This window comes from Ananas comosus, linkage group 7 (genome assembly GCF_001540865.1).
Source record: "Ananas comosus cultivar F153 linkage group 7, ASM154086v1, whole genome shotgun sequence".
NCBI classification, from domain to species: Eukaryota; Viridiplantae; Streptophyta; class Magnoliopsida; order Poales; family Bromeliaceae; genus Ananas; species Ananas comosus.
In genome coordinates this window covers 1,496,930-1,510,715 of record NC_033627.1, presented here as the reverse complement: position 1 = coordinate 1,510,715, position 13,786 = coordinate 1,496,930, and the positions used below count along the sequence as shown (strand labels likewise).

General features: G+C 41.4%; 3 protein-coding genes across 6 annotated transcripts; 2 read left to right on the top strand and 1 right to left on the bottom strand.

Annotated features, from left to right (window-relative positions):
- Positions 360-4,095, top strand: LOC109712372 (uncharacterized protein At4g15545-like). Of its 2 annotated transcripts, XR_002216833.1 has the most exons (11): positions 360-975; positions 1,061-1,129; positions 1,606-1,659; positions 1,851-1,914; positions 2,025-2,090; positions 2,174-2,425; positions 2,991-3,036; positions 3,119-3,197; positions 3,310-3,426; positions 3,550-3,616; positions 3,714-4,095. XR_002216833.1 is itself a non-coding variant. In XM_020235922.1 (10 exons), exons 1-9 carry the CDS (start codon positions 679-681, stop codon positions 3,400-3,402), a joined length of 1,020 nt encoding a protein of 339 aa, XP_020091511.1. In that variant the 5' UTR covers positions 361-678; the 3' UTR covers positions 3,403-3,426; positions 3,550-4,095. The 2 variants fall into 2 exon arrangements, 1 of the variants encoding a protein (XP_020091511.1); XM_020235922.1 differs by having other exon boundaries at positions 361-975; positions 3,550-4,095.
- LOC109713462 (protein FAR1-RELATED SEQUENCE 4-like) lies at positions 4,686-11,834 on the top strand. 3 transcript variants are annotated; one of them, XM_020237558.1, is made up of 11 exons: positions 4,686-6,085; positions 6,214-6,291; positions 6,392-6,466; positions 6,546-6,623; positions 6,725-6,802; positions 7,505-9,539; positions 9,650-9,768; positions 9,865-9,939; positions 10,013-10,072; positions 10,731-10,845; positions 10,940-11,834. In XM_020237558.1, exons 1-10 carry the CDS (start codon positions 4,925-4,927, stop codon positions 10,842-10,844), a joined length of 3,873 nt encoding a protein of 1,290 aa, XP_020093147.1. In that variant the 5' UTR covers positions 4,686-4,924; the 3' UTR covers position 10,845; positions 10,940-11,834. The 3 variants fall into 3 exon arrangements, with proteins under 3 accessions (XP_020093147.1, XP_020093146.1, XP_020093145.1); XM_020237557.1 differs by having other exon boundaries at positions 10,719-10,845; XM_020237556.1 differs by having other exon boundaries at positions 10,707-10,845.
- LOC109713464 (LOB domain-containing protein 4) lies at positions 12,213-13,786 on the bottom strand. The gene is made up of 2 exons (XM_020237561.1): positions 13,519-13,786; positions 12,213-12,750 (listed from the first exon to the last, which is right to left on the bottom strand). The coding sequence occupies exons 1-2, from the start codon at positions 13,696-13,698 to the stop codon at positions 12,397-12,399; spliced, it is 534 nt and encodes a 177-aa protein (XP_020093150.1). The 5' UTR covers positions 13,699-13,786; the 3' UTR covers positions 12,213-12,396.

Here is a 13,786-nt window from a genome sequence, read left to right as displayed (position 1 = left end):
GCAAAAGTTGTAGGTATACTAGCGCCCTATATTTAGAATGCAATAGTTATATTACTAATGTGATGTTTTCAACTAATTAAATTATTTTTTAAAAATTTATCTGTATTATTATTATTTTTTTTAAAAAAATATTTTTTTTGAAAAAAATATTAATTATAAATAATGCGACGAAGTTACTGTTTAGAATGCAATAGTTATTTTTTTTTTCGTTTCTGATTCTGAAAGCGCAACGTCCAATCCGCTACAAAGCTTTCAGACCCTGTGTTCCCCGCAGCGAAATTTAGGCGCTAAAACCGCCGTTCTTTTTTTGAATTCTCGGGAGCGGAAACAAATTTTGAAATTGCTGTTCGGTGGTCCAAACCCGACACCCATCCCACTCTTCCGGACGGAGTAGAGATATTATGTAAAAAAACTTAAAAATATGCACACGCGCACACGTAACGAAAGCGCCGATTCTATCAAATACTGAACACCAAAACCTCACTCACTCAAGTCATTCGCCCCTTTCCACTTTTCATCCCACTAGAGAAAACGATGAGCGAGAAAAACGATGCTTCTTCCACCACCACATCCCCCATCTCAAGCCCTCGATAACCTAACACCCCCTTCCTCCATTTGTAGAACCCCTTTCTCGCTAGGATCCTCTCTCTAGGGTTCCATCTCCTCCTCGATCCGGATATGACGCAGAGCGGCGGCGGTGGAGGAGGAGGAGGCGGCGGCGCGGAGTTCCACCTCCCGGACGAGATCCTGGCCGTGATGCCCACGGACCCCTACGAGCAGCTGGATTTGGCGAGGAAGATCACGTCCATGGCGATCGCTTCTAGGGTTTCGAAGCTCGAGATCGAGGCGTCGAGAATGAGGCAGAGGGTGGCGGAGAAGGACCTGCTCATCGCCGAGCTCCAGGAGAAGCTCTCCCAGCGCGATCAGATGTTTCGAGAAGCCGACGCGCGGCTTCGGACTGCTCTCGAGGAGAATGTGAGCCCCGATCTCACTCTTCTTTACTCGGATTATTGATTTGGTTCATTTTGGGCGATTTTAACCCCCTTTTTTTCGTTTTCAGATTAAATTGTCCAAGGAGCGTGATTCATTATCTCAAACATCGAAGAAATTAGCCCGGGATTTGGCAAAGGCATGAGCTCATTATCTTTTGATTAATTAAACAGTCTGTAAATTTCAATGAAAATTAGTATACCCGCATTTCCTCTCCTTCATAAATAAATTATTCGTGTAATATTTATCGGGACATGAGTGCATCCATCTCCCCTTTTTACTTATAAATGTGAAATGAATCGCGGACGTGGATAGAATGTATAGAGTTGGGAATCCTATGCTGCTTTGCATTATTATGTTAAACTTATGGGGCCCTCAATAGAAAATTTAAAAGAGATAATAATTCAACACACAGGATTCAGCTCATAAAAAAATGATTTATGAGGATATATGCTTTCCGACTTATGTTTTATAGGTGACGTCGATATAAATTAGGAAAGACGGTTCTACCATACTTTTCATATATAAATATAAATTGTGTCGCGTTGAATCTTAACGCATTTGCTATTATCAGTTTCTTAACAAGGCAGTCTAAGATGTAAATTTCTATGGCAGTTGGAGACGTTCAAGAGGCATCTGATGCTGTCTCTAAATGATGATGGTTCATCTGTAAGTTATTCAAACTTTCTCAGTCCATAAAATTGTAATGTTATTTTATCTTTTATTTCTGCTTGCTCTTATTTAAGTTAAAAAAAATAGATAACTGAACTTTCTTGTTATTTTATTTTCTATGTTCTTTTCTCCTTTTTCTTTTTTGAGATAAACTGTTCCTTTATTCTAAATAACTTGAATTTTAGCAGCAACAGGAAACAGTTGATATTAGGACCTGTGATCAATCAGTAGCCAAAGTATCTGCTTGGAAAGGTCTTTTATGTTCCCAATCGTATCTTCTTATGTTTGTATTTACATAAGGCTATTCAGAGGCCTTTTGTCAATCACTAATTGCTTGCATGCTTACCTTTTTGCAACTGAAGATGGAGGTTCTATTAGCCACCCTGCCTCAAATTTATCAACAGATGCCGGAAACATGACTCAAGAAGGTATAGCTGTGACCCTTATCTTTCTTCTTTAAATTCTAAGTATATTTTTGGTTGATCCATTTAAGGTGATCTTTGTGGTGCAGCAACAAGGCTTACGGGGCAAAAATTCTCGATCACGCCACATATCACCCCACGCCTCACGCCCACTGCTACGCCAAAAATAACATCTACTTGCGGTTCCCCCAGAGGGTATGGAGGGTCGCCAAAATTGACATCTGGTGCTTCCTCGCCAACTAAACCTCGGTTTGATGGGCACGTGGCAATGTCACCATGGTTTCCATCTAGCAAGCAGACCTCAGCAGCTAATTCACCTCCTCGTGGGCGTCTTATGCCAGGTTTTATCCCATTATCCAACAATTTACATTTTTCACAGCTTGCAAAACTTTCCGACTAGATCCTCGTGGCGATGTTGGCATTTAATGCTTTATTACTGTAATTACAATTGATTTCTATATGACATTTCATTCTTAAATAGTGCATAAATTATTTATGTAATAGCTTTGAGTACTATTGTAACCTTGCTATAGTTTTATGTTCCACCTGCACAGGTGGTTGGATCAAAATCAATCTAGGTGAAACTAGGTTTCCTATAATCCTATTATACATGTAATGAAAAGGTTTGAAGACAAATATCCACTTACCGATTTCTCTTTGTTGCTTCGATAATTTATTAGTTCTAATTAGTAAGCTGATGTAATTTCTTCTGGTTAAATTATTGAACCATTTGGCCCTATTAGGTCATGATAAGTAAGCAACCGTCGTTGTTTGATAATTTATTAGTTCTAATTAGTAAGATGATGTAATTTCTTCTGGTTAAATTATTAAACCATTTGGCCCTATTATGTCATGATAAGTAAGCAACCGATGTAGTTCTCAATGATGAAAACTTTTGCTTTTCAGGACGCACTCCTCGTATTGATGGGAAGGAATTCTTTCGTCAAGCTAGGTTAGTTAACCTCTCTATACATTGCCAGAGATATTAGTTCAGTGGATTTCGATTAGACTATACCATTGTTTGTGATTGTCAGGAGCCGGCTCTCATACGAACAGTTTGCAGCATTCTTGGCTAACATTAAGGAGCTCAATGCTCACAGGCAATCGCGCGAGGTTTGTTAACATTTTCCCGCTAGCACAAATGATGCAATGACTTAATTTAACTACTAAAGTTGTCATGTCAGACCATCGTTATATGCCCTAATTGCCAATCTTTTCTATGCAGGAAACGCTCAAGAAGGCAGAAGAAATTTTTGGTTCTGATAATAAGGATCTCTACCTATCTTTTCAAGGCTTGCTTAACCGCAGCCTGCCTTAGACCTCAACTTGGAAATTCTTCTAGGTTGCGCTCCAACCCCCTAGAAATCTTGTAACAGAAGCTTCTATTTTGGTCATTGGAGCTTAAGCTGATTTCTACACACTAAAAAATTTGATAAAGTTTAATAATTTTTTGATTACCTCTCAGGTTATTTGCAGAAACTTAGCACATAGTGGAATTCGGTGCTTGCTGCAACAGCTGCCAAGAATTGAAGGTTGTGAACCTCTGGCCCTACTTAAAATCACCATTTCGGTGCACTGCGATGAAAATTTTGTGTTTTACTATTTCTAAACTCTCAGTGAAATGTTTAGGTGCCGAATTGTTAATCAAGCAGCCTCCAACCTTAATGCCATTTCTCAAGGCGCTATTTCTCGTTCTACTCGATGAGTAGCTTATTACTGAAAATGGATGAACTCTGGCAATCCTGAATTTGTTTTGTCGTGATTTGGTTTTCAAGATTTCTGGCTCGCTGACCTTTCTTATGATTAATTTGGATGGCTTTATCAATACCCGGAAAGATCGGCTTCTGGTCCATTACCTGATTTTTTGTCATGCCATCTGTAAAATATGAATCGGGTCAAAGTTTTATCTGATTGTTTGTGAAGGTGCTGTGTTCTTTATGTGCAACTTGATGGAAACCGATTGAAATCCAATTTGTAAAAGAGCAATGCTCAGGTGTCGCAAGTTTTATCAGGTTCGATGTCAACTATGGAATTAGTAATATATATATATTCTTTAAGAGATAAGTAGCATGCTACCTGTTTCGTTTATTTTATTTAGAAATAAACTTAGCTGAAAATGTGAATCAACTAGATTTGAATTTGGGTCTTGGGTATCAACCACCAAGTTCTTTGCCACTTGTTTTAGGACGGGCTGTTAATGGACGGTTACAAAATTAGTTGATACCATCAAGTTCTTTGCCGCTTGCTCTAGGACGGGCGGTTAATGGATGGTTACGAGATTAGTAATTAAACCAATTAATTCCTTGGGTTTGATTAGATTGTCGCGAGCTCTAAGAAGAACCAAAACAGTGAAAACTCCTTCGTGACCCACGTCACGTGAAATCCACGTGTCGAATCATCCCGGCTTGTGCGTGTCGCCAACGCTCGTTCCTAGTCGAATTTCAGTTTAAAAAAAAAAAAAAAAACCCCAGCCCAAGCATCAAACATCGTACCCGGTGGGCTCCGCCGTGACAAAGTGACCTGGCGAACCCGGTGGGCTCCACGTTGACACGTGGCTGCGTATCATTGGCCCGGTCGGCCCACAGTGCTCCTCGCTAGCTCCGAGCGGAGGTCCTCGCCTCTTCCCCCGAGTTCGGTGCACCGCTGCTCCCGTGCCGCGGGTGATCCAAAAAGAGGGGCGGTGAACGTCGGAACCCTACAGTTACCAATTCTCTCAGATCAATTTCCCTCCCCGATTCAAACCAAAATTCTCTCCTCGCCGAAGAAATCCGCCATCTAGTGTTTCCTGCACCCGATCTCTCTGGCTCTGGGGCTTCGATTCGTTGTACGGATCGCGAGAAATGGTGCTCATCGCGGAGATATTGGACGACGCGGCGAACGATGAGGAGGGAAGGAGTTCCAAGGAGCGAGGAGGAGGAGGAACGTCGGAAGAGGCGAAGGAGAACTGCGATAATCCCAAGCCCTCTTCGGATAAGCCCGAGGTGGTTGTGCCCACTTCGGAGAACGAAACCGAGACGAAGGAACCCACCGCTATTGATGATAGCCCTAATCTATGTCACGCTCCCTCAGCGGCGGAGACCTCCTCCTCCTCCGCACCAGCAACTGGGCCGCCGCCGGAGCAGCCGCTCTACAACGAGTACGCGCTCCGCGTCGCCTACATCATGCGGAGCTACCTCTCCATGCGCCAACCGAACTTCACCGACGCCGCTGCTGCATCCGGCGGTGTGGGCCCCTCCTCGGCCGCTGACGCCGCAACCGGTTCATCCGACCGGTGCAAGGCGATGATGGAGGTGGTGTTGAAGGAGCATGGCAGATGGGCGGTGTCGAAGCTCGTGGCGGAGCACAATCATCCCCTGTTGCCTCCCCCGGAGGGTTGCGTTAGCGCGCCGGCCGTGCCGGTTATGGGAATGGAGTTTGAGTCGGCGGAGGCCGCGAAGGCTTTCTATTACGGGTACGGCGAGAGCTCCGGGTTCAAGGCTCGGACTGGCTCCAACCGGCGGTCGTCGGGCAGCGGGGCGCTCATCATGCAGAGGTTCTTGTGTTGGAGAGGGAGCTATCTTATGTACAGAAACAATCAGGGTACTTTCACAGGGAAGCGGAAGAGGGGGCCGTACAAAAAGAGAGCGCTTAAGGCAGCGCAGGAGACAGCAGCAAGTGAAAGAGATGGGGACGTTACGAATGGAGCTGCGAGTAATGGTCTCATCGAAGAGTTGCAGAGTAGTCCTACTTTAAATGATTCATTGGCTGCTGGAGAGGGTGCAGGGGCGAAAGCAGCTGCAGCTTCGGCTGTCGGTTTAGAGACCGCGAGCGCTGAAGTGAAGGATGATTGGAAAGGGAAGGACGACGCGAAGGCGATTCCTGCTGCCAATACTTCGCAATCGCGGTTGCTGAGGGAGCTTGGTGTGAGAGTGTCGCGCTACACCAATGAAGAAAGGAGAAACATAATTCTTAAGTACATGATGAAAAGGAATAATAGGCCAGGTGTTGAAAGGCCTTCCAAGGTAAATTTTTTATTTTTTTTTATTTTTTATTTTTTGGTGTCAGGAGATGCAGCATTAAATCTGTTGCTGACGTGCTGTAACATAGTTTTTGTTTCTCCGAGTAAATTAGAATTCATCATATTTTGCAGGTCCCCTCACGGCAAGCTTTGGCGAGAAGACGTCAGCGAGGTAGTGGTGGAAGATTTCTTAGCACAGGAGAACCGAAGGTGTAATCTTGATGTTCATTTGACATTTTCTTTTAAAGGTTTACATTTGCTCGACTCAATACGCCTGAGTTTCCTTGTTGCTTCCCCTTGTTTTTCTCAGGTTCCAACGCGGCAACCTTTATCTGAAAGGCGCCAGCGAGGCGCTGGAAGATATCTTAGTAGGGCAAAAGCGCAGGTGTTTATCTTTCTGTGTTCTATTCTCTCTTTCTCTCTGGTAAGGTTTATTTTCCTTACTTGATCCTCATTCTTTACAGGTCCCAGCGGATAAAGCATTGGATGAAAGGCACCAGCAAGGTAGCGACGGGAGCTTTCTTGGTGGAAGAGAATCACAGGCAAACTTCTTTCACTGAGAAACCGCGGATAATCTTGGCGGTGTCATTTTCTCTGTGTAAACTTTGTTTTCTGGTTATTAGATTCTCGTTATTCTTCACAGATCCCATTAGATCATGCATTGGCTGAAGGGCGTCAACAAGGAAGGGTTGGAAAAATTCTTGGTGAGGGAGAATCACAGGTAACCTTCTCTCTAAGACTTGCATAACTAAGTCTTTTTATCATCTTTGATACCTTGCTTAATCTTATGCATACTTGGCTTACTGAGGTTTGAAGTATATGTTGTGTGGTGCTTAATGCATAGTGAGATCTCATCTCCTTTCTTATGTTGGTGTTAGCTGTACTTGTACATCTATATAGTATGACCAACTCTGGGCTTTTTTTTCTTGCCGTAATTGACGCGTGCCAGTTGTCATCTTGCTGTTATTTCACTCGTGGACTTTGTTGTTATTTGTTGTAATGAACATTGGTCATGTCTTTCAAGTTGACTGCATTTTTTGTGCCAAACTTTTCATCAAGCAGATTGGGTAAGGAGTGTAGAGACTAAGCTCAAACAATTACATTAAATATATGTTGATACATGACCTGCCTGTTCATTCAATTGTTTTATGGTATGACTACATTGGTTTTGTCCTTGGCCTCTAATTTAGATAAATTACTGATCCCCTTCAAAAGCTATCGTAGGATGAACAAATCTAGGATCAAGCTTCTTTTGACCTTCTCTCTATGTGGACCATTTTTGTTAGATGACTAAAAATAGAATATATATAAAGAAGTTTGTCAATTTCGAAGTCCAGAAGAAACTTGTCCAAGTCAACATCAGCTGCTTTCTTTTTTCCCTCATGTTATAAGCATTCTATTTATAAACTGGTTGTCTTTTTAGACTTCAAGTAAAGTGGGTGAAGTGACAGAATCAGAGGCCGATGCCGCAGCTGAAATTTCTACAGATACCGGAGGAGAGCCAAAAGTCGGAATGGTCTTCTTAAACGAAGACAAGGCGTATGAGTTCTATGTTCGATATGCCACAACTGTTGGGTTCAACATTCGAAAAGGTTGGTGGGACAAAACTGCTCGTAATGTCACAAGATCGAGAGTTTATGTATGCTCAAGAGAAGGGTTCCGCCCTAAGAATATTACAACCGATACAAAGAAGCCACGACCCGAAACACGAACCGGTTGCCAAGCTCGGATGGCAATTCGAATCACATCTAGTGGTAAATACAGCGTGAGTGAATTCATAGCTGATCATAATCACGAGCTTGCTCCTTCATTGGATATTCAAATGCTAAGATCACAAAAGATTTCAGGAAGGGTACAGAGAGCTAACCGAAGGAATGCCAGTTTAATACCTGCTGATTATAAAAATTACCTCAGGTCAAAGCGCACAAAGAACATGCAGTTGGGTGACGCAGGAGCTGTATGCGAGTACCTACAAAAGATGAAGGGTGAAAACCCTGCATTTTTTTATGCTATACAAGTTGACGAAGATGATCAATTGACTAATATATTCTGGTCAGATGCAAAATCCAGGATGGACTACTGTTATTTCGGTGATGTAGTATGTTTCGACTCGAGTTATAGGATAAATGACTATGGTAGGCCTTTTGCTTTATTTATTGGTGTCAATCATCACAAGCAAACCATAGTATTTGGTACAGCATTGCTGTACGATGAGACTGTAGAATCTTTCAAATGGCTATTTGAAACTTTCAAGAATGCTATGGGTGGAAAACAGCCGAAAACAATTTTGAGCGATCAGTCGACAGCTATAGCAGAGGCAATTGGTGCCGTATGGCCCGGAAGTGCTCATCGTCTGTGTGTATGGCATATTTATCAAAATGCCACTAAGCACTTGAATCATATTTTCGAAAGCTCTGAAAGTTTTGCACATGATTTTAGCAAATTATTATATGACTTTGAGGAGGAGGAAGAGTTTGTACTAGCATGGGAGTCATTAGCTGAAAAGTATGATCTAAAAAACAACGAATGGTTCTGTCAATTGAATGAAGAAAGAGAAAAATGGGCTTTGGTGTATGGGCGCGAGACATTTTGCGCAGATATTGAAAGCATTCTTCAAAGGGAAAATATGCAGATCTTGCTAAAAGAGTACTTGAAACCTGAGATAGATATTCCTAGTTTTGTCAAACAGCTTGACAAATTAGTGGAGGAGAAACGCTATGCTGAGCTACTAGCTGATTATCATGCAAATCAAGGGATCTCTAGAATACCCCCATTGCGATTGCTTTGGCAAGCTGCCACTGCATATACTCCCTCGATCTTTGAACAATTTAGAATGGAGTTTGAATTGTTCTTGGGTTGTATGGTATACTGTTGTGGTGAGGTCGGTTCGGTGTCTGAGTATCAAGTTACCATCAAGGAGAAGCCGAGAGGTCATTTTGTCAGATATGATTCATCAGACTTTACTATTTTTTGCAGCTGTAAAAAGTTTGAATCCATTGGTGTTCCATGTTGTCATATGCTGAAAGTACTTGATTTTAGAAATATTAAGGAACTCCCACCGCACTACATCTTAAAAAGATGGAGGAAGGATGCTAAGAACGGATCTCCACGAGAAAATGATGTCTTTGCCCTCGACGATGATGCAAAATCTTCTCTCTCGAAACGTTACGGTTCGCTGTTGCGGATATTGTACAGAATTGCTTATAGAGCAGCAGAAACCATGGATACTTATGCTTTTATGGAAAGCCAGTCAGATCAGCTATTGGAACAGGTTGAGAATATCTTGCAAACAAGATTAAATGCTGTCTCAAAGGGCCAACAGCAGACTTTGGTTCAAAATGAAGGCAATATAAATGAATTTTCTCGGAAGGCAAGTAGGAAGAAGAATAAAAATGGGGAAGATCGTTGTAGGCATCAGAATCCATTAGAATCAAATAAACGACAAAAAGGAAGACAAGGTTCGTGCAAAGTTGATTCTTTCAGTTTCTTTCATAATACTAACACTTTTCCGTAAATGAATTGACAATGTTCTTTGTTTGTTAACTGTTTCACTTTTAACAAATTCCAGGAGTATATGATGAGGCTAATGGTGTTAGGGGTGATGAACCATCTGCAGCCTTACCTGACATTCCAGCACATCCCAGGAATCCACCTAATCAATTCCTTTCATCAAGCCAATTCATGCAGGTAAGTTATTTCTCATGCATTTTTCGGTTCACAAAAATTATAGTTGGTAATGGTATGTAAATACATTGTTATAAACAAATTTCTTCAAATTCACAGACACCATATGTTCCTAGCCATCAATTTGGACTCGGGCCTGTGCAGGGAATTCACGAAATGACACAATTTAGTCAGGTAGTATCAAGGGCTTACATGTTACTAAGAATTTTCTGTTTCTTGTTTCTTATTATCGACATTTGCGATGCAGGAATCATCATCTGCTGCTTTACCACCACAACCATTTCATAGCAGCAGTCAATTGACCCAGGTTAACTCACTGTATAAATATCAAAGGATAAATCTTTTATCATATATTTAATTCTATTACTTTCCGGTTGTTTTGATTCCTTTTGGTATGATAAACTTGCTATATTTCGCCAGAGCTTATGTCACATGTAGACCAAAGAAACACCCTAGGCATGCATGCTTTCATGTTATACTGAAGCATTATAGAATACAGGCAGTGCCAACCTCTAGATGCTGTAGACTAATTTTAATTTTATGAGAAAAGGCTATATCTCCTGTCTATATTTTATTTAGACAAAGTAGAATGGTATTAACAGGAGTTGAAAAGCGCCCTTTTCATCCAACCTTTTCAAGAAAGAAAATGACGATACTATAGTCAGAGCAGATGCTACTGGTAGCAATTAGAGAGATTGTTAACTACCTCCCCTGCTCCCCTGCTCCCCTGCTTTAACTATTATGCTTGAAAAAGTTGTCTAGATTAGGCAAGTACAAGTATTTGAATGTGCAAGTACTTGAAATTTTTTTTGTGAAATACTTATATATCATGATGATGTAATCCAAAGTTATGATATGTAAGTACTTGAAAATTTAAGACCGAAGAAATATCTAAGACATGAAATTGTCTAGAATAATTTAAGCGCCTAATTGTTAACTAGGATCATATTCAGAATGCCGTGCAGGGTTGTCCAGCTCCAGATGTGCATTCTTTGCAATTTGTTGCTAGCAATCCCCAATTGGGCGAGCAGAGCACCGACCAACGCCACTGTACAATACCACTATGGGATTTTCTGTGATGTAAGTTGAGCTGCTTTATTTTCTGCAATATGATTTTGTATATTTCTCAAACCATTGTTGGAGTAAATATTTGCTGCATCTGCTTTTCTTGTAGATCGACATCCGATTGAGGACTAAAGGTGGATGTTAATGAGAACCCCAAAACCTCAATTGTTTATTAGGAGATGTCTGGTACTGTAATTATTTGTTTCTACTGACAAAGCTACAAAGAAGCAGATGGATCCCATGAGGACTTATTTTTCCGTGCCTATGAAAATGTGCTCCATGCGTGAAACACCATATGCTGATCAACATATGGGAGAATATACTCTTAATGGATCTTGCACAGTTGCACCTTCAGCATCTGATATGATTAGAATTGATGAAATGTGCAGTTCATAACTTCATTAGAAATATAGAGTGACGAACACAACAAGCAGTGGGAATTGGCAATTGGTGAAAACAGTAGTGATGACTTGTTAACATTTATAGATGCTCTATGGCTGATGAAAATTCAGTAATTAGTTTGGTATTGCCATCAACAGAAGCGATTTGAAGGATCTTATATTGAAAGCGAGAAATTGATCATTGCTTTGTCCTTGGTGTAATCTCCTGATCTCTGTGGATTGAGTAAGCATTTTTTGAAGGTTCTGATATATAATTTGTTAAAAAGGATACCCTTTTGTGTCTTCAAGGCGCTTCGTGTAAACATAGGTTGCTTCCTGTAATGAAAGGTATGTATACAAGCAAAGGCTCTGATGTATACAAGGATTCATGGTGGAATGAAAGGTATTAATGCAACAATCTTGTATAGTTGCTGGTTTAATTTTGCATCTCTGCTGACTTACTAAGTAGGATTTTCTTTTTTTCCTCTCTTTTTGAGTAAGATTAGAGGCTTTTTTGAAAGTTGATCTTTTCTTGTTTGTCTGGTATTGTATTACCATGTTGTAAGACAAGTGGATCATAGAATTAAATCGTGAATTGTCGAGGAGCTATTCTTATGTTTGTCATTTATGCTCTCTTGTGAAGAGAAGTTTGAATATGGTCACAATCGTCGATTCAACCTGCATTCTCTTCTTTGTTTATCCCACTGCATTCGCCTATGTTATTTTGTTTTATACTGTTTATCACCATTTTTCTTACCTTTCAAGTGTATATTTTCTTGGATAAATCACTGCTTAGTATATCTGACCTAGGAATGCTTTAGTGCACGATGGTGACCGAGAATTTTGGTTCAGTACCCAATCTTTGCTTTCCTATGAGTACTTATGTTATCGGCTTTGTTAAATCTCTTGTTCTGTGAATTGTTATTATCATCTGAAGACATTTTTGTCATTTGCAGTATAATAAATAATACTCGATACTGGTATAAGGTTATATTACTTGAGTTTATGGAGTCAATGCATTATATAAATATATCCACTATCCAAAAGATGGAAGTTTTTCATTTTAGAGTAATATTGTATACATGTCACCATGCTATAGCCATACCTCAGTAGCAGCTACACTGATCTAATTACTAACTAGAGCTTCCCTAAAACTTGGAATGAGGAGTGTATCAATCAATTGGATCTAGCACGACCACATCGGCGGGTAATCCAATTCGGTTTGGTCGACCGCCATGCCTTCTAGCGTGAAGAACGGCTTGGGGGAGGAGAGGCTTGACGACGAGCCTGTGGTGGTGCTCCTGCTGCCGATGTTGGCAGTGGCTGGGCGTCGTAGGTGGTGGGCGAGGTAGGCGGATTGGCGCATGCGGAGGTGGACCATCTCTGCTTGGGCAAGGGCGAGCTGCGCCTGGAGAGCCTCGATCTGCTGCTGCAGCGAGGAGATCGCGCCGACACATCCGTAGATGGGGTCGCGGACGCGCGCATTGGCCTCGTACACCAAACTGCTCACGGCGTCCCCGCGGTGCTGCATCGGTATCTCCTGCAATCCATTGTCCGCATAGCTCTAGTGAGTATTTATTTGTCATAACATAATGTGCATGATTTGCCTTGTAACTTAGGATGACAATTATGCTTGTACCCTATCCAACCCAACCCAATATTTAAACTTAAATTATTAATTACCATGATTAGATTACTAGCTCTATACAAGTTCTTGGAATTCCGTATCTAAGGTAATTATTATTCCTGCTAAATTGTCAAAGAAAAAAAAGAAGAAGAGGGAATACATTGTGTTGCTTCTTTTATTGGTACCGTTTATTGGCGTTATTGTGATGGCATTGTATTGTAGGAGTTAATTTATAAGTGGCACATAATCGTCCTCTCAAATCAGTTCATGTGAACGATGTACTGAAAAGTTAGATATTAATATCTCTGCCGTTGATCGCTTATCTTCCCCTTTTTGCATTGTATTTGGTATGTATGTTACCGTCTACGTCATTATTTTCTCTTTATTAGGTAAAATATATGGATGGTCTCTATACTATCTCATTTGTGAGGATATACTTTCAATTTTGAGACTCTTTAGTTATTTATTTAATGTGTGTAACTGTTAAGAAGTCGAACTTCTATTGTGAAAGTACATACATCTGGTTTCAGTACGGAAATGTTAAAGGACTGTCAGTAGTAGATTTTACATTCCGCTTAAAGAGTGATGAATGATTAAGATTGAGTCTTCGACTTCAGCGGCGGCAGCTTTAGGAAAGGGATTAATACGAGAGACGAGAAGGGTGGCCCGGGAGGGAGTCACCTGGAGGAGCTTGCTGACATTGCTGGCGCCGAAGACCTTGTGCACGTTGGCAAACTTCTGCGGCTCCTCGGCGGGGAAATGCGGCGCGAAAATGCAGTCCTGCGCGCACCTCCGCCTCAGCAGCTTGCACGCCGCGCACGGCGACGCCGCCCCCGCCTTTCTCCCCCCCACCTCCCTCATCAATCACCCTCCCCTTGGTGAATCTCTCTTTGTTGGTCCTCTTTATGTATTACTCAAATTGGAGAGACACCCATAACGCAAAGAGAAA